The sequence below is a fragment of the Hyla sarda genome, chromosome 2, assembly GCF_029499605.1.
Source record: "Hyla sarda isolate aHylSar1 chromosome 2, aHylSar1.hap1, whole genome shotgun sequence".
Classification (NCBI taxonomy): domain Eukaryota; kingdom Metazoa; phylum Chordata; class Amphibia; order Anura; family Hylidae; genus Hyla; species Hyla sarda.
The window spans coordinates 221,258,838-221,285,393 of record NC_079190.1 but is presented as its reverse complement, the minus strand read 5'-3'; the positions used below and the strand labels follow the sequence as shown (position 1 = coordinate 221,285,393).

The window sequence follows — 26,556 nt, the reverse complement described above, 5'->3', positions numbered from 1 at the left end:
GCATGTAAACTCATCATACTTTGTAGCAATGTAGCACTGGTTGCAGATACGGATACGGATACATGGCACAAGCACTTGTGAACAAAATCAATAGAAGAGAACAGCTATGGTATAGAATTAATTATATATATATATATATATATATATATATATATATATACACACACACACATACATACACACACACACACACACACACACACACACACACACACATACATACACATACTGCTCAAAAAAATAAAGGGAGCACTTACACAAAATGCAACTCCAAGTCAATCACACTTTTCCTCCCTAAAAATTTTTTTTTTTTTTGGGGGGGGGGGGTTCGCCGTACATTTTATGGTAAAATGAGAGGTTTCATTACAAAGTACAATTACAATTGTAAAACAAGCCCTTATATGGGTCTGTACATGGAAATATAAAGGAGTTACGGATTTTAGAAGGCGAGGAGGAAAAAACGAAAACGCTAAAACAAAATTGGCCTGGTCCTTGAGGTGAAAATGGGCTTGGTCATTAAGGGGTTAAGGACATTACATCAAAGTTGGATCAGCCTGTAGTGTGGTTTTCCCCTTTGATTTTGAGTGTGACTCCATATCCAGACCTCCATGGGTTGAGAAATTTGATTTCCATTGATAATTTTTGTGTGATTTTGTTGTCAGCACATTCAACTATGTAAAGACGAAAGTATTTCATATGATTAGTTCATTCATTCAGATCTAGGATGTGTTATCTTAGTGTTCCCTTTATTTTTTTGAGCAGATATATACACACACATTTTATGCTGGCTTTTTTTTTTTTTTTTTTTTTAGGAAGGCTTAAACTATATCATAATGGAAGATTTCTTGCAGGAAATACAATTTTAGTAAAATATTTTCATGACTTTCAACACTTCATGAACAATATTTATTTTAGTTAATGCCAATAGAATACAAGACAGAATCTATTTACTGAATTACACATTTCGCTTTGTGTTTCTACGGATCTATTTGCAGCTCCTTAGGTAACATGTGGCTGTTAAGTCTCCCCAACACAATGATACGAATGTCACGAATAAGAGCTGTTACAATTGCTGCTATGATCGGAGGGAATCACCTGAAGCAGTTATAGACGTGAGAAACCAACATGATTCTATTTTGCAGAAACACATAGTGCCTCATAGGACACCAATTTAAGAGCATAAGGTCTTTCTCTATATTTTTGCACGTTATAATACAGGGATAAGCAGACTCTCACATTGAAGGGCAACATTTGGATTTTGTAAATAACAGTTCCTTGATGTATTATAAATGATCCCTTAACATCCGGAGTGATTTAATAAATAGCCTACATGATGTGTGACTGTAGCTTGTGCCTGCACTCTATTTTGCCATCAAAATTGTTGTGAAAATTACAGCAAAAACTGTGATATGATGAGAACATGTGAATGCTACCTCACTGAAAATAACAGCAGCTACCAGGCGTATACAGTAATTGTATTAGACATCTGCAATGTACCTGTTATAAAAAAAAAAATAATCTCCTAGGGTCATGTCAAAAGTTTTTATCAGTTGTGCCAAGTCTATGGAGGCTAGACTGTCCCACAGACTTACATTATGTTACCATCTCATTCAGATCCCAAAGTCGGGAGAGAATGAACTAAGCATGCACTTCACCTTTTTCCTAGAGGTGCAGCAAAATAAGACAGCATTTTCACCTGCCCCAATCCCAAGGCACTCATCACAGAAATGAGAAAGACTAGCAGAACAGCAGCGACCAGGTGCCCCCAAAACGGCAGAAGCAGGTGATCAGGAAAGGCAAGTATGACATCTTTTTCATTTTCACTGTACCCCAAGGCATTTAATAAAGCATCCCTGCCAGAAATCTCTTTTTAGTTAAAGTTGAGAATTATATATTTACAGTATAATTTTTTGCTTAGACCATACTATGGTTATAAATGTTTATTATAAAAAGCTTTACATTTACAGGACATTGAAAGCTATATACTTATGCCATAAAAGCAACTCATTTAGGCCATGTGCACATTTGTGTTGGTGGCTCTACTGTTGAAGTTCATCAGGTTCCACATATATTGCACTTTACATAAACTATATCACTTGCCTAACCCGAGGAACAGCATAAGACATATATAACAATAAACCCTGCGTGTTTCCTCTTCATCAAGTAATTGACTTCACAAGTGCTACCATGTGGTCGACACCACAAGCAACATCCACAACTTCTCCAGGTACAGTTACCTGCATGAAATCAAAAATAATGGAGGGGAAAGGAAGCTGATAAGTATCACATGGAGCATTGTAGTAATAACAAACATAAGATGTTATGAAGAAAAGAAAGCAGGAGCCAGCGCACAGTCTTCAGATTTATTCAAGAGGTATACAAAAGTAACAGGATAGTACACATACCGGCACTCCGGATAGGATGTGACGCGTTTCGGGTCACGTGACCCTTTGTCAAACAGATAGTTGGGTGGAGATTAGCCACCTTTTTATATGGTGTTTCACAGGTGCAGCTTGACTGGCTAATGGAAAAAAGTCCATTAACCCTCAATAGCTCGAACATTGTGAAAACATCAAACAAGCTTAACAAGAAAATGTTACAAACATGCACAAAAGCACAAATACAAATAAGTTATGTTGCATATTACAGAGTTCTATATGCTAACATAATAAAATGCTGCATAATTAAAGGTAAAGTGTGGAATTGGTATAATATTGCAGAAAAGAGGTGTAGGACTAATCATAATACAGAATAATATCAGATCTAAAATTTAGACCATACGGCTGGTAACTGCGTAAATTATATATCCAAAAGATTTCTCTGTTGCGAAGGGTTTTAACCCTATCACCACCTCGTTTCTGCTTGTGAACCAATTCTATACCATGGAATGAAAAGTGGGATGTGTCACGGTTATGTTTGTCACAAAAGTGTTTTGAAACACTGGATATATTAACATGATGGGGATTTAGAATACCTCTAATGTGCTCCTGAATCCTGATTTTAAGCGGACGTTTAGTGCTTCCTATATAGGAAAGGTTGCAAAATTTGCAACAAATCCTATATACCACAAAGGTAGTTTGGCAGTTTATAAAGGATTTTATGGGCAAGCTGTGTTGAGCAGAAAGTCCAGGTGTGAATTTACACTTGTCGGCATATCTGCAAACAACACATCTTGAGTTGCCACAAGGAAAAAAACCTTTAACTTTGAGCCAATTGTCGGCTCGTGGACGCACACTGGGTAACATGCTAGGAGATAGCATGCCACCCAGTGTGGGTGCTTTCCTGGAAGAAAAATTACATCCATTTTTAAGAATTTTAGCCAGAGTTGGATCCTGGTCTAAAATGGGAAGATATTTTTTTATGATTTTTAGAATTTGATGATATTCGTTGCTATAAGTGGTAACAAAGCAAACTTTGGATGCACTCACAGGTGCATTCACACGTTGCGTTTTGGGTACCAGCAAGGAATTTCTTTCTTTACCACTGACTATAGATCGAGCCCGATCTATGGTCCACCATGGATAACCTCTATCCCTTAACCTTGAAGTGACCAAGGTAGATTCCAAATTGAATGAATGGGGAGAAGAACAGTTGCGTTTTGCTCTAGTAAATTCACCTACGGGAACAGATTTTATGGTATGTTGAGGATGGCATGATTCTGCCCGCAGTAAAGTATTGCCGGCACTGGGTTTTCTGTATGTGCATGTATGCACAATGTTATTTTCCGCAGAAAGAAAGATATCCAAAAATGGAACCTTTGTTTCATGCCAGGAAAAAGTAAAAAACAAATTGTGAAAATTGTTGTTGACATAATCAATAAACTTGTGTGCACGGTCTTGTGTGGACGACCATATGATGATCACGTCATCCACAAAGCGGCCGTACCACACAATGTCTGAAAAAAAGGGATTTTCCTCACAGAAAATATATTGGAGTTCCCACCAAAAAACATAAAGATTAGCTGCAGATGGGGAGGATTTTGCCCCCATTGAAGCTCCTGTTTTCTGTAGGAAAAATTGGTCTTCAAACATGAAAAAGTTATGTGATAGAATGTAATGCAATGCCTCCAATGTGAATGATTTTAATTCGGAACTGTAAATGGAAAACAGATCCATGACATCCGAAACTGCTTGTACTGACAAGGCATGTGGTAATGATGAATATAAAGATTCAATATCCATTGTGAGCCAAGAATAGGAATTATTCCATTTTATTTGGTCCACAATGGATAGTAAATGTTGGCTGTCCTTAATGTAACTGGGGCATAGCGGTACAAGAGGCTGAAGAATAGAGTCCACCCACTCACACAAGTGTTCATTTAAAGAGCCGATGCCCGCCACGATGGGTCTCATGGGTGGCGGGAATCGGCCCTTGTGAACCTTTGGGAGTGAGTGGAAAATCGGGGTAATAGGATTAGATACTAACATGTAATCATATTGCTTTTGAGTGATGACCCCCATTTGTAATCCTGTATTGAGAAGTTGAGTCAGATTCTCAGTGAACATCACTGTAGGATCAGACTTCAACCGACAATATGTACTGGTGTCATCTAAGAGGGTTTGATTCAGCTGGCAATAAAGTGATCTATTCATGCATATCACAGAACCCCCTTTGTCAGCCGACCGAACTACCAATTCCCGATTGTCACGTAACTGACAGATGGCCATTTTTTCCCCCCTGGACAGGTTACCAGCGCCCCGGTTCTCAGAGCCATGTGCCAAGCACATGAGATCCTGAATGACCAAGTCCTGGAAACTGTCCTGTCTATGTTTTTTGGTGGGAACTCCAATATATTTTCTGTGAGGAAAATCCCTTTTTTTCAGACATTGTGTGGTACGGCCGCTTTGTGGATGACGTGATCATCATATGGTCGTCCACACAAGACCGTGCACACAAGTTTATTGATTATGTCAACAACAATTTTCACAATTTGTTTTTTACTTTTTCCTGGCATGAAACAAAGGTTCCATTTTTGGATATCTTTCTTTCTGCGGAAAATAACATTGTGCATACATGCACATACAGAAAACCCAGTGCCGGCAATACTTTACTGCGGGCAGAATCATGCCATCCTCAACATACCATAAAATCTGTTCCCGTAGGTGAATTTACTAGAGCAAAACGCAACTGTTCTTCTCCCCATTCATTCAATTTGGAATCTACCTTGGTCACTTCAAGGTTAAGGGATAGAGGTTATCCATGGTGGACCATAGATCGGGCTCGATCTATAGTCAGTGGTAAAGAAAGAAATTCCTTGCTGGTACCCAAAACGCAACGTGTGAATGCACCTGTGAGTGCATCCAAAGTTTGCTTTGTTACCACTTATAGCAACGAATATCATCAAATTCTAAAAATCATAAAAAAATATCTTCCCATTTTAGACCAGGATCCAACTCTGGCTAAAATTCTTAAAAATGGATGTAATTTTTCTTCCAGGAAAGCACCCACACTGGGTGGCATGCTATCTCCTAGCATGTTACCCAGTGTGCGTCCACGAGCCGACAATTGGCTCAAAGTTAAAGGTTTTTTTCCTTGTGGCAACTCAAGATGTGTTGTTTGCAGATATGCCGACAAGTGTAAATTCACACCTGGACTTTCTGCTCAACACAGCTTGCCCATAAAATCCTTTATAAACTGCCAAACTACCTTTGTGGTATATAGGATTTGTTGCAAATTTTGCAACCTTTCCTATATAGGAAGCACTAAACGTCCGCTTAAAATCAGGATTCAGGAGCACATTGGAGGTATTCTAAATCCCCATCATGTTAATATATCCAGTGTTTCAAAACACTTTTGTGACAAACATAACCGTGACACATCCCACTTTTCATTCCATGGTATAGAATTGGTTCACAAGCAGAAACGAGGTGGTGATAGGGTTAAAACCCTTCGCAACAGAGAAATCTTTTGGATATATAATTTACGCAGTTACCAGCCGTATGGTCTAAATTTTAGATCTGATATTATTCTGTATTATGATTAGTCCTACACCTCTTTTCTGCAATATTATACCAATTCCACACTTTACCTTTAATTATGCAGCATTTTATTATGTTAGCATATAGAACTCTGTAATATGCAACATAACTTATTTGTATTTGTGCTTTTGTGCATGTTTGTAACATTTTCTTGTTAAGCTTGTTTGATGTTTTCACAATGTTCGAGCTATTGAGGGTTAATGGACTTTTTTCCATTAGCCAGTCAAGCTGCACCTGTGAAACACCATATAAAAAAGGTGGCTAATCTCCACCCAACTATCTGTTTGACAAAGGGTCACGTGACCCGAAACGCGTCACATCCTATCCGGAGTGCCGGTATGTGTACTATCCTGTTACTTTTGTATACCTCTTGAATAAATCTGAAGACTGTGCGCTGGCTCCTGCTTTCTTTTCTTCATATCTCTGAGGAGATTGTCGAGCGCAAGGAAAGGTGTAGCTGACTATCTTCCATTTCGGATAAGATGTTATGCATTAAGTATGAATAAACATAAAAGCATTTTATTAACTAAATTTAAATATATTGAAATAGGACAAAATGACTGAGCCCCTTAATGCATAGACCTCAAGTATAGACCTTAGAAAACACTCCCTCTATCCACAACATATGTGCCTGTACCACAGAAATCTCAAGACACCCGACATTATACCATGACCTTTGAATCAAATAAAATTCAGACTTAAAGAATGGTGATCTGTAGGAAAGTATCTTACCCGCCATGGAAAATATTGATCATCAAATCTTCCAGTACCCAGACAGCCTCTCATATTTTTACCCCAAATAAACAGCTCCCCAATATCTAAAAAATAAAGAAAAAAGTATTACAAGGAGTACTCCAATCAAAACTGCTAGACTGTGTAGTGCCCAGTTAGAGAGCCTTGGTACCTCTTTGAGACTCCCCTCAGACCTAGGACTACACACTGACTAGCGTTTTATTCTAAAAGCATTTGTCATGCCAAGCAAATACATTAAACACTATACTGAAGCACAGTATCTTTGTGCAAGAAGCAGATGTGCTACCATGTCTATTTTTCTCCATTTATGTTTCAAGACTATACTAAGGATTTCTATTACATGCCTTGGTTAATACAACCTGGAGGAAAAGAAGAAAGTCTCCTATACTCTAATGTATTTTTCTTTCTTTTTTATTGAAGAGTCGAGGTACGTGCTCTCAAATCACCCAAGTGCAAGTGTTCACACAAAAAAACGTGCACGAGGATGCAGTCCATTGCAAGCCCTTCTCCAACCTGAGAGAGGCCCTCCAACAAACCCTTTGCCTCTAGGCCAACAGGCACCTGCAAGATTCCAGGTACGATGTCCCCTTTCGTCGAAGCTACTCAGGGACCAAAAAGTGTTCCTGGCGAACAACTAGGCATTAACCAAGTTGCCACCTAGGAACCAGTAAAACCGGTTCAGCATTCGTGCCGAAGCAGGAATGCGATGGGGCAAGGCAAGGAGGAGGGACACCCAGAAGGGCAACCGCACCCTGCCCAAATTCTAGTGTACATAAAAAGAACACAAACGTGTGCACAGTGACCAAGCATATAAAATAAATAAGTGGATGTGCACAGTGTGATACTGCCCAGACATCAGGCCAGATCTATAAAAATTCCTCTGCAGATCAACAGCCAGAAGGCCGGAACACTAGAGGTGAGTGCTCAGAAGAGTGAGAGATAAAGTGCATGCTGCGTGCCATCAGTCAAGTGGGGTCACCACTCCCAGGGCACTTTTGCACCTCGGCTCTTTTGCACCCAAACTTTAGGGAGAGATACAGGTCGCTTCAGGACCCACTGCCTGGCCATACAGCCGGCCCTGGTAAACCTGCACCATTCGGTGTGGTACCCATATCCTGCCTTAGTGGTCTTCCACACCACCAACTAACAGGAAGCTACTACACTTGATCTTATCCAAAAGGCCGAGAATGCTCGATTGTATATTAATTGGATGTCAGTTCCCAATAAGTACTGAAAAATAACAGGCACTGGGAAGAATACAGAACAGAAAAGTAGATTTTTAAAGCTTACAGTAAAATCTCTTTCTCGGAGGATCCATTGGGGGACACAGAGACCGTGGATATATCTTGCTGACACTAGGCATACAAAAAGAAATTTGGCCCCTCCTGGCAAGATATACCCCGCCTACTAACCCTGAGCTAAATAAGTTTAGTCCCAAAAAGCAGTAGGAGAGGACAGAGAGAAAAAAAAAAAAAAAAAACAGCAGGTGTCCGAGGAACCAGACAAAAAGGAACCGAAAACAACCCCTCGGACAGATAACCGAACCACAGTAACAAACACAAATGGGTGGGTGCTGTGTCCCCCAATGGATCCTCCGAGAAAGAGATTTTACGGTATGGCTCCTTTGGGGAACACAGAGACCGTGGGATGTACCAAACCAGTCCCCGGGGTGGGAGAAATACCCAATTAAGAATCAGGCAGAGGACTGAGCCACTGCAGCCTGCAACACCTTGTGACCCAAACCAGCTTCAGCGACGCAAAAGTATGCACCTGGTAGAATTTAGTGAAGGTGTGAAAGGACGACCAGGTGGCCACCTTACAGACTTGTAAGGCCGAAGCCCTATCGCGTAGCACCCAAGAAGCCCCAACGGAACTTGTGGAGTGCGCTGTAACGCAAAAAGGTGGGACCTTTCCTTTACGACAGTACAATTCAGAGATGGCAGAACTGATCCACAGCGAAATGGTCGCCTTTAAAGCCCCTTGCAACGACCCTCCAGAATCACAAAGGATCGTCATCCTGTCGGAAGGAGAAAGTGACAAAGATAGATCTGGACCGCTCGAACAACATCCAGACAATGTAGGGAACATTCCTTAGAGTTGTATGGAGCCAAACAAAAGGAAGGAAGAACGATCTCCTCATTCACGTGAAAGGAGGAAACTACCTTGGGCAAGAAGGACGAAGGTGGCCGAAAAACAACCTTGTCCTGATGAAGGACCAAGAATGGAGAGCGACATGAGAGAGCCGCCAGCTCGGCGACCCTTCTAATGGAGGTAATCGCAATGAGGAAGGCGACCTTCCATGAAAGGAAGCAAAGAGAAGCGTCCCAGAGATGTTCGAACGGAGCCTCCCTCAAAGTGCCAAGTACCAGGTTGGGATTCCAAGGAGGCGTGGGAGATCTGTATGGCGGCGCCGCATGGGCCACGCCCTGCAGGAAGGTGCGGACATGACAGTTGGATGGCCGTTGAAACAGAATAGAAAGAGCCGACACTTGACCCTTAAGAGAGCTAAATGCAAAGCGCTGATCCAGGCCCAATCGCAAGAAGCCACAGAAAAGAAAAGATAACCGGAGAAACAGATTGTGCCTCACACCACTGGAAATAGGCAAGCCAAGTGAGATGGTAGATCCTAGCAGAAGAGGGCTTATGAGAGGGCCCTGGGAGAGCAGATCGGGACAAACTGGAAGACGCAGAGATATGTCAGTGACCAGCCGAATTACTCTGGCGTACTAAGCGCCTCTGGGCCAGTCTGGAGCAACCAGAATGGAGGGAACGCCCTCCGCCTTGAGTTTCCTCAGAACCCTGGGCAGTAGAGGGAGAGGAGGAAAGAGGTAAGGAAGGCTGAAGAACGACCACGGGATCACGAGCGCGTCCACTGCCAGAGCCAGAGGGTCCCGGGACATCGCAACAAAGCAAGGAATCTTTCTGTTGTGGGAGACACGAAGAAATCCTCAAAGATCACAGATCTGCGCAAACACCTCCAGATGAAGAGACCACTCCCCAGGATCCACAGAGGAGCGGCTGAGAAAGTCCACGTCTGCACCGTGAGATGAAGGCTCTTCAAGTTTTGGGACAGGGAAGGAGCTTTGATCAAAAGGTCGTCCAAGTAAGGGAGAACACGAGATCTCCCGAGCCTGAAGGATGGCAATCACCACCGCCATGACCTTGGTGAAAACCCTGGGAGCTGTGGCTAGGCCAAATGGAACATCCACAAACTGGAAATGACCCTCAGGGACGGCAAAGAGGAGAAATCGCTGATGGGCGGGGAAGATGGAGACATGCAGGTAAGCATCCCGGATATCCAACGAGGAAAGAAACTCCCCCTGATCCATGGACGTTACCACCGAGCAGAGGGACGTTGTTCTTGGGAACAACAAAAGGATTGGAGTAGAACCCCGAAAAACAATCCCCTGGAGGAACTGGAACAATCCCTCCCTGAGCGAGGAGGGTACGTAAAGCGACCTGAAAGGCTGTCGCCAAAGGGGCAGTCTTCCGACGGGGATCGGAGCGGCGAGGTTTGTTCTGCGGCAGCAGAGAGCATGTACCTCCAGTTGCTTCAGATATGATCTCGTCCAGGCATGTACTGGAGAAAGGCAACTCAGTGAGGGATTTCGTCCCACACCTTCAGCCACATGGAGCGACGAATCACAACCAAGTTACCTGAGGCAAAGGCCGTACATCGGGCAGACTCAAGGGCTGCGGAACAGAGGAAGTCCTCGGCCTGAGAGAGTTGATGAACGAGGTCCACCAAGTCCTCCCGAGGGGCACCTGACAAACCGAAACAGCCTTTGACACCCAGGTGGAAGCAAAGACAAACCTGCCGCTTCAAAGACAAGCTTTGCCAGGTTCTCGATCTTGTCTGCTGGATCCTTAAAAGGACGCTGCGCCCGCTAAAGGCAGAGTAGTAGATTTGGACAGTGGCGTTGATTTGGACAGAGTAGTAGATTTGCCGGTGGCGTTGTTCACTTGGAAACCAGATCCTGATAAAAGGGAATTTGAGCTTGAATCTTCTTGGTCCCCTGAAATAGTTTGTTCGGATGCTTTCAAGCCACATCCAGCAAGGCGTCAAATTCAGCATGAGAACTGAAAGCTTTGAAGGAACGCCGAGAGCTGCAAAAAGAAACTTCTGGATCAGGATCCAAAGTTCTTGGGTCCTCCAGGTTAAAAGCGTCCCTGATGGCTGACACCAAGCTGTTCACCATATCAGACACAGCAGAGTGGTCCTTATGATCTGAGGTGGATTCCGACCAGTCATCCGCTACTTCCCTTGGAGAGTGGGCGTGTGCGGAGGTAGCTTTGTACTTAGGTGTATTAGACCTTGAACGAGGGGTCGGGGACCTGGGATGGTCACCGGGGGAGCAGCCCCTAGTGTGGGAGCGCTGCCGGCGAGCTGGTGAAGAGGAGCATGATCTATGGGAAGAATGTCTATCCTGATGACACGACTCTGGAGAAGAGCCTGACGAAAGCACTTTAGGGTGCTTTTGAGAGCGCTGAAAGTGGTGGGTCAGGAGAGACTGAGCAGACGCAGGACTCCCTGGGGGTCGTGTGCAGGGAAGACTGCTCCAAGGCAGAAGCCACTGATCTGGAGACCCTAGTCAGGTCGGAGATCAACTAAGAAAGGGAAGAAACCCACTTTGGGGAAGGGGCGGACACCACGCGTTCCAGGGGGATATCCTGAGAATCAGGCACAGGAGGGATGGTGCATGATGAAGGCGGAACAGGTGGATTCAGTGGAACCACCAGACATTTTGGTCTTGCAGCCCACGCAAGAGTAGTAGGTGACTAAGGCTGCGGCCACCTATCTGGGGGGAGGTTCGGGTCTGGGGTCGGACATAGGTGCTAGTAAGAAAGAAGTCAGCAAATAAAATGGAGCAATCTGACCAAGGTCCTGTGTCCCGTGGCTTGAGCTGGGAAGTAGGCTGTAGCTGTGCTGTGTCCCGGCCGGAGCTGAATAGGCAGGCAGCAGCTGAATCTGAATGCAAGCAGGCAGAGGAGGAGGGGGAGAGGGGAGGTGCCAGCTGCACTGACCCAGGAGGAAGGCGGCCTCGGTATCAAAACAGCGTCCTATTGGAGCAGGAGAGGGAGGTACCCAGAAAATGACCCCAGAAGCGCGCACAGCAAGCTGATCAGAGAATCATTGACCCCTGGTGCGAGCGCAGAATGTTATTGGCCACAGGAGGAGGGTGGGAGCCCCGCCAGTGCACCCGTAACATGGGTATTGGGTGGAGCTAAGCCCCAGCGCAGGCCGCAGCCTAAATTAATATAGTCCCTGCTACGCTCCTGCCCGAGAAGCAGGCGAAAACAAAAGTAAAGTGCAGTGCGACTGCAGCCCAGCTGACAGGGACCACGGCCAACAATGGAGCGCAAAACGGACGGCTGGGGTGCTGCAGAATAACGTCTGCCTGAGACGGATAATACAGTAAGAAGGGCCGACGAAGGGGGAGGGGTTGCCCCACTACCCCCGGCATGTGCAAAGAATGAGAGAGCCCGGCGCTGTACCCTGATCCCATAGAGAAAAGTACGTACAGAGTGCATCCCCAGGGAAAATCCCTCTGGAGTGCCAGGTAATAGGGGCCCCGAAAAAGGCAGGTGAAGGTAAGCTGAGGGGAAAGAGGGGAGGGGAACATACCCCATTCCGTGATACTCACCTAAGACATCTTCGGCCAGCTATGGTTACCTGCATATCAGGGCAGGGAAGGTAGGGGACCCAGACCAAAAAGGTACAACCCTAGGAGCTGGCTGTTGGCGGGAAGGGGTTACAACCCCAGGAGCTGGCCGGTGGCGGGAAGGGGTTAACAGTATGCCCCGTGCCCCTTAGAAGCATACGGGGGAACAGATAGTGCCATGCTCCTGGACCCCCACCTAAAAACAAGAAAATAAAAAGGAGAAAAGAATCTACAACAGGTCTAGCTATAAATTAAAAAAAGAAGACCAGGTCTGGAGAACTCTAGACCTGTGTCTGCCTCCTACTGACACTAAGCTAAAACTGATTAGCTCAGGGTTAGTAGGCGGGGTACATCCTGCGAGGAGGGCCGACTTTCTTTTTGAATGCCTAGTGTCAGCAAGATATACCCATGGTCTCTGTGTCCCCCAATGGAGCCGACCGAGTAATCACCATTACCAGGGCAACTTATGAGGCAATGTTTCTTATTTAGGAGAGCCATAAAGACGTGGGGAGACTTGTATGCCATTTATGCTCCACTGGGAATTATGAGAAGAAGTTTATGTAAAGCAGACACACGGTTGGCATCAGAGAGCTCATTTGCATGTCCTTCTTCCCAGGGCAACTCATAAAAGCAAGTATGTTAGGAGAGTTTAAACGAAAACTGTCAGCTTCCCCCCCATTAACCAGCTGTACTGGCTGGTAGTGCAGGGGACGCTGATCAGTTTGATCCATACGGTGCCCGGATCCGCCGCGCCGTTCGGCCTTAAAGGGGTATTCCAGGCAAAAACTTTTTTTTATATATCAACTGGCTCCGGAAAGTTAAACAGATTTGTAAATTACTTCTATTAAAAAATCTTAATCCTTCCAATAGTTATTAGCTTCTGAAGTTGAGTTGTTGTTTTCTGTCTAACTGCTCAATGATGACTCACGTCCTGGGAGCTGTGCAGTTCCTATGGGGAAATTTTCCCATCATGCACAGCTCCCAGGACATGACATCATCATAGAGCAGTTAAACAGAAAAATTCAGAAGCTAATAACTATTGGAAGGATTAAGATTTTTTAATAGAAGTAATTTACAAATCTGTTTAACTTTCTGGAGCCAGTTGATATATATATAAAAAAGTTTTTGCCTGGAATACCCCTTTAACCTCCTTAGCGGTTATCCCGAGCGTGACTCTGGGTTAATTTTCCCTGCCAGGATCGGTCACATTGAGTCACGCTCGGGGTAGAATTGCAGAGTTGCCGGCCGGGCTGCACGATATATTGCAAAAGCAATGCGATATAGCGATACGGCCCCCGGGAAAACATGTGATTATCAGCTCGGGTCGGCTACAGTGGCGGGGGCCGGCCAGAGCAGGTAAAGAAAAATACTAAAAGTCAGTGTTTCCCTACCAGGGGGCCTCCAGCTGTTGCAAAACTATAACTCTCAGCATGCCCGAACAGCAAAAGGCTGTCCGGGCATTCTGGGAGTAGTAGTTTCACAACAGCTGGAGGCACCCTGTTAGAAAAACACTGAGCTAAGTGTAAAAGGAAAAAGGAGTAAAATAAGAAAAACTTTTGCTTACCTAATCCCGGTCCCTGCATATGCCCTTCCCCTCCGTGCGCTCCGGTCCCTGCTCTCTTCACTATTCATCTTCAAGGACCTTTCCCTTTTCAGCCAATCACAGGCCGCAGTGGTTTCAAGCCAGTGATTGGCTGAAGGGGGAAGGGCTTGTTCTGCAGCAAATACACTAGGTTTGAAATCTGCCCGGCAAACCTAGTGTATGCTGCTGCAGGACAAGACAAGGTGACAAGAGGGAAGAACGTGACAAGGGGGGGGGGGGGGAACGTGACAAGGGGGGGGGGGAACGTGACAAGAGGGGGGGGGGAACGTGACAAGGGGGGGGGAACGTGACAAGAGGGGGGGGGAACGTGACAAGAGGGAAGAACGTGACAAGAGGGAAGAACGTGACAAGAGGGAAGAACGTGACAAGAGGGAAGAACGTGACAAGAGGGAAGAACGTGACAAGAGGGAAGAACGTGACAAGAGGGAAGAACGTGACAAGAGGGAAGAACGTGACAAGAGGGAAGAACGTGACAAGAGGGAAGAACGTGACAAGAGGGAAGAACGTGACAAGAGGGAAGAACGTGACAAGAGGGAAGAACGTGACAAGAGGGAAGAACGTGACAAGAGGGAAGAACGTGACAAGAGGGAAGAACGTGACAAGAGGGAAGAACGTGACAAGAGGGAAGAACGTGACAAGAGGGAAGAACGTGACAAGAGGGAAGAACGTGACAAGAGGGAAGAACGTGACAAGAGGGAAGAACGTGACAAGAGGGAAGAACGTGACAAGAGGGAAGAACGTGACAAGAGGGAAGAACGTGACAAGAGGGAAGAACGTGACAAGAGGGAAGAACGTGACAAGAGGGAAGAACGTGACAAGAGGGAAGAACGTGACAAGAGGGAAGAACGTGACAAGAGGGAAGAACGTGACAAGAGGGAAGAACGTGACAAGAGGGAAGAACGTGACAAGAGGGAAGAACGTGACAAGAGGGAAGAACGTGACAAGAGGGAAGAACGTGACAAGAGGGAAGAACGTGACAAGAGGGAAGAACGTGACAAGAGGGAAGAACGTGACAAGAGGGAAGAACGTGACAAGAGGGAAGAACGTGACAAGAGGGAAGAACGTGACAAGAGGGAAGAACGTGACATGAAGGGGGGATGTGACAAGGGGGAGGAGAATGTGACAAGGGGGGGATGTGACAAGGGGGAGGAGAATGTGACAAGGGGGGGATGTGACAAGGGGGAGGAGAATGTGATAAGGGGGGGAATGTGACAAGGGAGGGGGAATGTGACAAGGGAGGGGGAATGTGACAAGGGGGAGATGTGAAATGGGCGGGGCATTATTTCAATGAAAAAAATTGTACCGCTTTTGGTACAAATTTCCAGACAGAATCATACCGCCAGGGAGGTTAATCTTCTATTTTCTGTATATTCAAATGAGGTGCTAACTGCCACTCTGACGTCAGTGCCGGGCCACAGCGCCGCCCAGCTGTTCAATATTCCTCCCCTCTCTCTTCATTACAGAGCGGGGAGAAGAGGGAGGGTAGGAATATTGAACAGCTGGGCGGCGCTGTGGCCCAGCACTGACATCAGAGTGCCAGTTAGCTTCTCATTTGAATATACAGAAAATAGAAGATTAAGGCCGAACGACGGAGCGGATCCGGGCACGGTAAGGATCAAACTGATCAGCGTCCCCCCGCATTACCAGCCAGTACCGCTGGTTAGTGCGGGGGGAGAAAGCTGACAGTTTTCCTTTAAGCAGTATTACTGGGAAATAAATATTTACACATAAACATATACACCACTCAACAATGGAATTTAAACCATTGAAGGGTGAACATCATGGATTACCTAGTGATAATAGCACTAGTGAAGTATATAAGGCAGAAAGTGAGAAGTCAGTCCTTGAAGTTAGTTACATCGTTTATAAAGTGGAAAAAAGATCCAGGAGGACAAAACTCCTCTGTGAGGCAGATACCAATTGCCCAATAACAGAGAAAAAAATCGTTTCCGACTCCAATATGGCAGCCAGAATAAATCCCTTGATGTATTGTTGGGTTTGAAAAAGGAAGAGGGCAAGTGTGATAAAGGACTGGGTCTGCATCTCAAAAATGGGAAATCTTGTGACATTGCTTGAATGCAGTGGCAAAGGGAACCTGTCAATTGTTTTGTGCCCAAACCATAATCAGCATTAAATAAAAACAGGCAGCAGAATACCTGGACATTGATTTACTTTGAAGTTTTTTTTTCCAGAAGACTTAGGAGGTAGGCAGACAATGTAACAGAGCAGAGGGACGTGCTAGCAGAATGCTTTGACATAAACTTACTTGTTATTGCAGCAAAGTGCCCCAGCCCAGAGGAGATTGTGGACACCTTCACATTATGGTTGAAGTCATTTAAGCCAAACAGCGTTGGAGGAATTATTTCTGGGATGGAAGACTCCAAAAAGTTTGGTCCTTTTCCCAGAATACCATAACCCCAAACAAAGACATTTCCGTCTTCTACATTAGAAAGGGAAAAAAAATTGTTAATCAACCTCACAATGTTACATTAGTAAAAATAGTAAATCAGAATTAACCCCTTAACAACCAGGCCAATTTTTGTAACCAAGTTCCAAATGTCAAATCTTACATGTATTATTTTTTTTGACCAAGCGATCATGGGAAATCTGCTTGTAATAAAGATCGCCACACCACATAAATCCACCATAAGTACAATTCAATATTTATTTAGCTAATTCTGACTTTTTTAGAAATATTCCATATGTGGTGCTTGTACGCTACACACACAGGCCTCAGACAAGAGGGAGCACCTAGTGAATGTTAGGATATTTTGTAGTCATCATATCAAGTTTCAGAGGCTTTGGGATTCCAAAACTTTTTATTTTTTGGTGGCAACCTGACATTTTTATTGGTACCATTCTGGGTACATGTTCCACTATGGTTGCTTGGTATTTAGTTTTATGAGGAAGCATGGATTAAAAAAAATATGAATGACAAACCATATTCTGCATGTCAGTTAAAATATTACTTTTACACAATAAAAACAATTTTTCATTTGAAAAACCTAACTGAGATTTATCAAAACCTGTACAAAGGAAAGTTGACCAGTTGCCATAGCAACAAGATTTCTTATTTTTTTCTGGTTTTCACCACCTGGTATAATTGATACGTTAAAGGAGTACTCTAGTGCAGAGTATTCCTGCTCCGTTTTGCCCGGGCTGCAAAATAAATGAAAATGAACCATCACTCACCTCCCTGGGTTCCCGCGGAGCGTCACTACAGCTGATCGGTCCTCCGGTCCATCTCCTTCATACTTCCGGGTGTAACGAAGCGTCACATGGCGCTCAGCCTATCGCCGGCCGAGGCTGAACATTGCGGCGGCCGGCGATAGGCTGAGCGCCATGTGATGCTTCGTTACACCCGGAAGTATGAAGAGGATGGACCGGAGGACCGAACAGCTGTAGTGGCGCTCCGCGGGAACCCAGGGAGGTGAGTGATGGTTCATTTTCATTTATTTTGCAGCCAGGGCAGAACGGAGCAGGAATACTATGCACTAGAGTACTCCTTTAATTTTATTTAGCAGGTCGGTATACTTATGGCGATATCTAACTTGTATTATTTTTAATGCACTTTTTCATTTCATCATTTCATTAAAAAAAAAATTAAAAAAATAAAAACCCATTTGTGCATGGCCATATTCTGCGAGCCATCATGTTTAAAAAAATATTTTTTCACCAACAAACTTGTGTGAGGGCTTCTTTTTAGCAGGATGACGTTTGTAGTGGTAGTATTATTGGCTACACGTGGCATTTTGAGCACTTTTTGTTTTGCTTTTATGGAGGCAGAATTAAAAAATGAGTACTTCTGGTGAGTTTGTGTTTTTCTAAATTGTTCAACATCTTAGTGAAATAATGTCATCATTTATTTATGTTGTTCAGGATGCAGTGATACCAAATATATATTTATTTAATTTTGTTTCCTCTTCTTAAAACCATTTTTAATAGGGGGAAATAGGGATTGTGTACTTAATATTTTGTGTTCTTTACAATTGTTTTTTCTTTTACTTAATTTTTACTTTTATTTTATTGTTCCACCAGGGGAATAGACTGTGCAATCTCCTGATAGCAGATATAATACACTGCAGTACAGATACTGCTCATTCAGTGCCTGATTGGCATCAATAGCAGGCATACAGGAGGAGTCTCCAGCCGCCAGCCGCTCGATGCCGTGGTTATGATTGGCACCCTACGATCTCTTTGTAGGGTGCCAATGAAAAACAGAGGGGTCCCCTCCCTCTGTAACTCCGGTGATTCTTGAGTCACACTGTTTGACAGATCTGAACACAGCTCCACTCCAGATAATTGCATCTGGAGTCTGTAAAAACACAGCACACTGCTTCAACTGTGAATGTCCCTGTCACACTAAAAGAATGCTGTATATGTACGTCAGTATGCATTAAGGCACAGCATACCCAGCCGTACATGTACGCCATTCTGTGTTAAGTGGTTAAGATGCATTTCTCACCTTGGTAAATGTTTTGCTTGATAACAAGAGCTTTATAAAAGAAGGTTAATAATCTCCATTTCAGAATGGAATAACATGTGCAGTGCTGAACTAATAGCATAACGATAATTAGCTATGATGTTTCTAGTAACCCCAGTTTCCCCCACGAAGAGAAATAAGTGTCACTGTTCAATATAAGAAGCTGTATCCTGACTGTACAAAGTAAGACAAATAAGACTACATTAAAAAGGTCTGTCCAATCAGGGCATTATTTGTTGGGCAGCTCCTGACAGCGAGTACATTGGGATTCCATTGGCCGGAGGCAGGCAATCAACTAATATTGCCAAGAAAAGCTGTCTGTGTTTACATATGTTCCCTTCAGCAATGAAGGTAAATCAATAGGCAAATATGTAATAAAGGGTTTTGCAGAATTGGCATAGCAGCTTATGTCAATAAAACTAAAGAGTCAGTAAAAGCACAACAAAAAGATTCCAAAAAAGGCTCTTTAACACTAAGTTTGGTATGTATGCAACTGATGCCTTTGACTCTTACTGTATTTATTTATATATGTTCCCTAGAGAAATAACTACAAAGAGCAACCTATATACCAAGTCACAACACTTGACACTGACCATTTAAAAGGGCACAACCAGTCCCACCACATGCCACCTGTTTCACTTTGCCAACATTCTGGAATGGTAACAGCCGTGGAACATTGACCTTAAGAAGAATGGAAAACAGAAAATAGGGTCTCTATCCGAATGCTATATTACCATATGTACATTACATATCAATCAGAACAGAAAAATGTATATGAAATGTGCTGCCATATTACTATACAAGAGATACAATGAACACCTGCATTTAACCCCTTAAGGACCAAGGATGCACTGGTACATCCTGAGTCCTCTCCCTTACTATAACGCAGGGGCCAAGGCGTGGCCCCGAGTCATATTGTTGATTGCTGCATCTAAAGTGAAACTAAACTGCAGCCAGTTAGCTCAGGGGGCTGTTTGGGATTGCTGCGTCGAAATCGCGGTATCCCGAACAGCTGTGGGACACGAGGAGGGTCCCCTTACTTGCCTCCTGGTGTCCGATTGCCGAATGACTACTCAGTGCCTGAGATCCAGCCATGAGCATTCAAGCGGCAAAATCATTGATCTGTGTTGTCCTATGGGATAATAAAGATCAATGTAAAAGAAAAAAGAAAAGTTAAAGATCATTTAACCCCTTCCCTAATAAAAGTTTGAATCACCCCCCTTTTCCCATTAAAAAAAAAAAAACAATAAAAATAAACATATATGATATCACTGCGTGCGGAAATGTCCGATTTATAGAAATATATAGTTAATTAAACCGCACAGTCAATGGTGTATGCGCAAAAAAATTCCAAAGTCCAAAATAGCGTATTTTTGGTCACTTTTTATATCATGAAAATATTAATTAAAAGCGATCAAAAAGTCCGATCAATACAAAAATGGTACAGCTAAAAACTTCCGATCACGGCGCAAAAAATACCCTCATACCGCCCGGTACGCGGAAAAATAAAGTTATAGGGGTCAGAAGATGACAATTTTAAACGTATACATTTTCCTGCATGTAGTTATGATTTTTTACGACAAAATCAAACCTATATAAGTAGGGTATCATTTTATTTGTATGGACCTACAGAATAAAGATAAGGTGTCACTTTTACTGGAAAATGTACTGCATAGAAACGGAAGCCCCCAAAATTTACAAAATGGCATTTTTCTTCAATTTTGTCGCACAATGATTTTTTTCCATTTTGCCGTAGATTTTTGGGTAAAATAACTGATGTCATTACAAAGAAGAATTGATGGCGCAAAAAAAAAGAAGCTATCAAATGGATTTTTAGGTGCAAAATTGAAAGGGTTATGATTTTTAAAAAGGTAGGGAGGAAAAAACTAAAGTGCAAAAACTGAAAAACGCTCCGTCCTTAAGAGGTTAAATACTATGGCTTAGGACACATTTACATGGCAGTAGCAGCATCCTCCACTCCATTATATCATTCTCTATATAAAAGCAACTCCTTAGGCTAAGAATACAAACACAATATAATTTTTTTTTTAAACACAAGACAATCCCTACATCAAAACTCCTTTGTAGAAATATATTTGTAAATTATTATCTTACCTGGGTGAGATCAGTTATGGATGCAAACTGTAAATATTCAGAATTTCCCCAGCCATAAACATCTCCTTCACTTGACACTGCCAGACAACAATCTCCAAAAGTGGCTAACTGCACAACATTCACACCAGCCAAATCACCAGAAAGTTTGGTAGGTTCACTGCTGATGTTGTAATGTCCCTGACCTGTAGAACATAGAGCAAAAGAAAAAGCTATTCACAACATGTCCATGTCACAAACTGATGTCTCCCAAAAAGGAAAAAAAAAAAAAAACATTTTCACTTGGCATATGACCTAATCATTAAATAAATAAAAAATAAATAAAAAAATTATATAATATATATATATATATATACATACACATATTTATATATGCACACACACACACATTTATATACACACACACACACACATTATATTATATATATATATATACACACACACACACACACACACTGTGTGTATATATATATATATATATATATATATATATATATATATATATATATATATACACACACACACACATATATATATGCAAATCATATGTTGCATTATCTTGTAATACCTTTTTTGTTGGACTAACAGCATTTTATAGAGTCAAGCTTTCGGGATTCCTCCCTTTATCAAGTCCAAAGGATATCTAAGCTCACAAGCAGAAGACACATGTTACATCTCACAAATATGCGGGGGTTATATATATGTATGTATAATATTATATATATATATATATATATATATATATATATATATATATATATATATATATATATAAAACCAAAGAATAAGTTGGCCAGCACTATTGATTCCAAACTATTATATAGACCTGGCTTACAGGTGCAGGCTGCTGGGCTAAATATACAGCAACAGGAGAATACAGCAGCACACTGCTAGCACACTGCTAGCACAAAGATGAGTATATCCCCCCCCTGCGACACCACTGCAGATCATTAATTTAAAGTGGGCGCTTTAAATCAATGAACTGCAGCGGCTTTTGCGGTGCCATAGACCGCCACCGCCACCCGCTTCTCTCCCCCTGCCTGTCCGGGGGTCCTGAGTCCTATCACCGCCACCCCCCACCACCGCACTGCTCCGCATCGCACCCCCCACCGCACCGCCCCGGCCCCATTGCCTTACCCATTCCCGGTTTTATAATTACCTGTTCCCGGGGCCCAGGGTCCACTCTACATCGGGCTCCTGTGGCGTCCTCCTGAGCTGTCACTGTGCGCACTGACGGTGACGTCACGTCGCGTCACTCGTCATTGCGCACAGCGTAACGCAGGACGCAGCAGGAGCCAGAAGTAGCGTGGACCTCGGGCCCCGGGAACAGGTAATTATAAAACCGGGGATGGGGGAGGCAATGGGGCCGGGGCGGGGCGGTGGGTCGGGGACGGTCGCGGTGCGGGCGGTGCATTATCGGCAAGGCAATTGCCGATACCGATAATGCCCAAAATCGTGATTATCGGCCGATAATAGTGATGTTTGGGAGAGTTTGCCAAGTTTCTTTTGTGAGATTTTGTGAGATAGAACGTGTGTTTTCTCCTTGTGAGCTCAGAAATGCTTATGACTTGATAAAGGGAGGAATCGCGAAAGCTTGTCTCTACAAAATCTTGTTAGTCCAAAAAAAAAAGGTATTACAAGATACTGCAACTACAGATGATATTTCATATATATATATATATATATATATATATATATATATATATCCACAGGAAAGGATGGCAGCACACAAAAAGTTTCAAATCCATGTGTAGTTTATGTCATCCTCAGCACAATACAAAGGTGCGACGTTTGAACGACCTCACATTGTTCACATGCTTGAGAAAGACGATGTGAGGTCGTTGAAACGTCGCACCTTTGTATTGTGCTGAGGATGACATAAACTACACATGGATTTGAAACTTTTTGTGTGCTGCCATCCTTTCCTGTGGATATTTGAACATTGGGATCTCTGACCAAGACCCAGATGATGGCGTGCACCGACTAGTTTCATTCTTTTATTGGATGTGCTGTTTGTATCTAATATATATATATATATATATATATATATATATATATATATATATATATATATACACACACACACACACACACGCACACATATACATACAAACAGAAGCTAGACACAAACACACACAAATCAATCCATTTTTCTCTCTTGCATAGATTGATAAATCTGGGCCAAAGTGTCCTACTTGTTTTCACTAGAGAGCACCTAGCTGGGAATTATCCCTGGTGCTGGGTCAAATCCTCTATCTTGTTCTCCTTGACATCAAGATCCAGAAGATCCTGGTCCTGCATATGACAACAGTGATTCCAACAAATGTGAGTGACAACACTGGATCTCTACAGCAGCAGCCCAAACCTCTTTAGCCAACTTCTTAACAACACATTTATTGACTTATTTAAAGGCTCAAGTATAGGGATCGACCGATTATCGGTTTGGTCGATATTATCAGCCGATAATCATGATTTTGGGCATTATCGCATCCCCGCCCCGCGACCCGGCCCCATTGCCTCCCCCATCCCCGGTTTTATAATTACCTGTTCCCGGGGCCCACGCTACTTCTGGCTCCTACTGCGTCCTGCGTTACGCTGTGCGCAATGACGAGTGACGTGACGTCACCGTCAGTGCGCACAGTGACAGCTCAGGAGGACGCCACCGGAGCCAGATGTAGAGTGGACCCCGGGAACAGGTAATTATAAAACCGGGGATGGAGGAGGCAATGGGGCCGGGGCGGTGCGGCGGTGGGGGGGATGCGAAGGCGGTGATAGGACTCAGGAGGACCCCCGGACAGGCAGGGGGAGAGTAGCGGGTGGCGGTCTATGGCACCGCAAAAGCCACTGTAGTGCATTGATTTAAAGCGCCCGCTTTAAATCAATAATCTGCAGCGGTGTCGCGGGGATAAATAGCTGATAACTTATACCGGAATATCGGTATAAGTTACCGGCTATCGGCCCTATCCTCCACCGATTATCGGTATCGGCCCTAAAAAAAAAACATATCGGTCGATCCCTACTCAAGTACTCCCTAATGAGAATTGATAATGGACAACTGCAGCGGTTCCCCTGAATACATATGTTTATATATGGCACGTTACTTATATACTTAAATAGACATATAAATAATCTAAAACAAGATCAAACCCTATCTTAAGCTAACCTGTTTGACCATCAGCTCCCCAGCCACAGGAATAAACCTCTCCGCTCTCTGTCCTGAATAGAGAGTGATCTTGACCACATGCAACCTGCAGATACAAAGATGACATTGTCAAATGTTTGGAAAGCAAAAATCATTTAAAAAGGAATTGCCCAGTGTAAAACCTTTTTACCATAATGTCCCCCCAGCCTGTCTAATAAAATAATAAAAACTTTAACTCACCTTCCTCCACTCTCTCATAGCCTCCGATATCCAGACGCCCAGTCTTTGGCCAGCCTCTGTTAGCAGTCTGTCGGCCAGAGCTGTAGACATGACATCACAGTGCCCCTCAGCCAATCACTGGCCGCAGCAGTGTACCACCTCAGCCACCTTACTTTTGAGCCTATGGCAAAGCTAACATTCCCTAAGTTCTAGGGCATCCAATCCCAAGCAACCAATCGTACCAAAGCACTCAGAGGGTCAATGCTGCTGTCAGAGGTCACTACCACCCAATGTTATGTTGAAATGGACTATAAATAGCGGTGTTCTAATACATTTTGGGGATAACCTTGTAACATTGCTATTTATAATAAATTAACTAGGGTTACTAATACCATGCATAATTAGAAATTGTCAAACACACCCCTAGTTGAATGCATTAAATCAGATATCACTATACAGATTTTTTTTGTCATTCCCCTTGACATGCACACTTTCTCCTAAGTGCACTATTGGTATTGATTAATAACTAAAAACATGCAATTTAAGTACAAAGATACTGTGTCTTACCTGAACAACTCTGCTATCAAGCTGCTTGACTCTATGAATCAACTGGCTTTCACTAGCAAAAAAAGATAGAGCAATAAAAAGTTTACCATGCCATTCTTTACACAAGGTTTTTTTTATCAAGTGTCAAAAATGTGGCTAATGTTCTGCTCAGGAGGATGGACAAGTCACATCTCATTCTTTTAAAGCCATGTTCAAATGCCATGGTTTTTACATGCAAACTGCACTAACTTTCCTATAAAAAAACTGTGCTCTCTCACTTTAAAAAAAATCTGCTTGCTTTGACTTCAATGGGAGATGGGGAACTGTGCAAATACAAAAACAGATATAACAAAATAGTGAAATGGGAGAAAATGCAATAAATTTTACTTTAGGACTCCCAGAAAAGGTTATCCTGTTTGCTATGGGCCACCTCTATGGTGTACACTGCTGTGTAGTTATTTACCAGTGCCTTTGTAAGCCAGTTATCAGATCTATTCTATATCCTATTCTAGGTCTGCCCTGGACACATGTGAGTGAAACTTCCAGTAATGCCTGCACTCTCTATATTCATATCAATGACAGCATCAATTTGCTTCTAACCGAAGGAAAAGAAAGGCGACTTCTGCATTGCCCACAACTGACTTATAATGGCACAGATATTGAACTACACTACACTGCGGAGGTGCCTAACAGGCCACAACATTATTGGAGTGCCACTTCAGCTATTCAAAAATGTACATTTCTTACTCCTTACCTGTAAATTTCACCTTCAACAATTCGTCTAGCACACTGTCCATATGAATTATTCCCAAAACTAAAAACTGAAACAATAATGCATATTAGGTCCTGGCATACAAATTTGCTCTATAGCATCCAGACAAAGTTTAAAGGGAGGGTCACTCAAGGCGCATCTTCAGTCTATTTCGCGCTGCGGATGTACTGACAGCAGTCACAGAAGAACTCAGGAGTAAGCTCCTGGCTACAGCCGGATAGCTCTGTGTATCCACTCATAGTGGTGAATTTCCCACTGTAGAAATCCGCAGCTACGAGCAGACACACAGAGATATCCGGTCATAGCTCGCTCTGCAGTCCCTCTGTGACTGCTGTTGGCACATCCCCAGCATGAAATACACTGCTGATGCGCCCTGTGTGACTCTGCCCTAAAACATTTTTTATGCTGCCAATGAGAGAGTATTTAAAGAGCTCATGATGGTATCCTTGGCATCTAGAGCAATGAAGGTGATAATGGGGGAGATTTATCAAAACTTGTGCAGAGTAAAACTTGCCCATAGCAACCAATCAGCTTGCTTTTTTTTTTTCACAGGCCTCCTTAAAAATCAAAGAAGAAATCTGATTGGTTGCTATGGGCAACTGGGCAAGCTTTCCTCTGCACAGGTTTTGATAAATCTCCCCCAATGTCTCCATCCCTGGTGTTAATGTTGGAATACTTGGAGGTTAAAGGGTACTCCGGTGCAAAACATCTTATCCCCTATCAAAAGGATAGGGAATAAGATGTTAGATAGCGGGGATTCCGCACCTGGGGACCACCGACGTGGCACCTCGGTCATCCGTGCACGGAGCAAACTCCGCTCCGTGCCGGATAACTGGTAACTAATGCTGCCGCACCCCCCTCTGTTCAGGTCTGTGGGAGGAGGACATACTAGCAGTCACGTCCCCTCCACAGACATGAATGGAGGGGGCGTGCCGCGACATCACGAACATGGGAGCTCCACGTGTCATCACATGTTCTTCTATAGGCAGCCATGTATGGACAATGAGCCAAAAAGAGCATAAGGAATGCATTATTTCCTCTAAAGCAGACAACCCCTTTAACGTTACACAGACAAAACTAATGTTTAGATCATATCAATTACCTCCTTCATTATCTGTCAAAATAAGGGAGTGTGCTCTGCCACAAGAGACCTGCAAAACTCGTGTAGCCTGCGGTTTGTCCAGCGGTAGGGGAACAGGTGATGGCTCCAGGATGTATTCATAACCTTTAGCTTTTCAAAAAGGACACAATTGAAAAAAGACAATTCACAATTCTGCTTTTAGCA

The 26,556-nt window shown here is 43.4% G+C and overlaps 1 protein-coding gene across 2 annotated transcripts in view; it reads right to left on the bottom strand.

Moving 5' to 3' along the window:
• Nucleotides 1-841: 841 nt before the first annotated feature.
• Nucleotides 842-26,556, bottom strand: part of RCC1L (RCC1 like) — a 43,662-nt gene continuing 17,947 nt past the window's right edge. The window contains exons 3-11 of one of the 2 annotated variants that reach the window (XM_056556438.1): nucleotides 26,374-26,502; nucleotides 25,254-25,320; nucleotides 24,521-24,572; nucleotides 23,756-23,840; nucleotides 20,596-20,777; nucleotides 19,074-19,161; nucleotides 16,264-16,437; nucleotides 6,711-6,796; nucleotides 842-2,237 (exon numbers count right to left, since the gene is read on the bottom strand). In XM_056556438.1, coding sequence (XP_056412413.1) covers nucleotides 2,160-2,237; nucleotides 6,711-6,796; nucleotides 16,264-16,437; nucleotides 19,074-19,161; nucleotides 20,596-20,777; nucleotides 23,756-23,840; nucleotides 24,521-24,572; nucleotides 25,254-25,320; nucleotides 26,374-26,502 — 941 coding nt within the window. In that variant the 3' untranslated portion in view covers nucleotides 842-2,159. The remainder of the gene's footprint in view (nucleotides 2,238-6,710; nucleotides 6,797-16,263; nucleotides 16,438-19,073; nucleotides 19,162-20,595; nucleotides 20,778-23,755; nucleotides 23,841-24,520; nucleotides 24,573-25,253; nucleotides 25,321-26,373; nucleotides 26,503-26,556) is intronic. The other variant, XM_056556437.1, reaches the window with a different exon arrangement.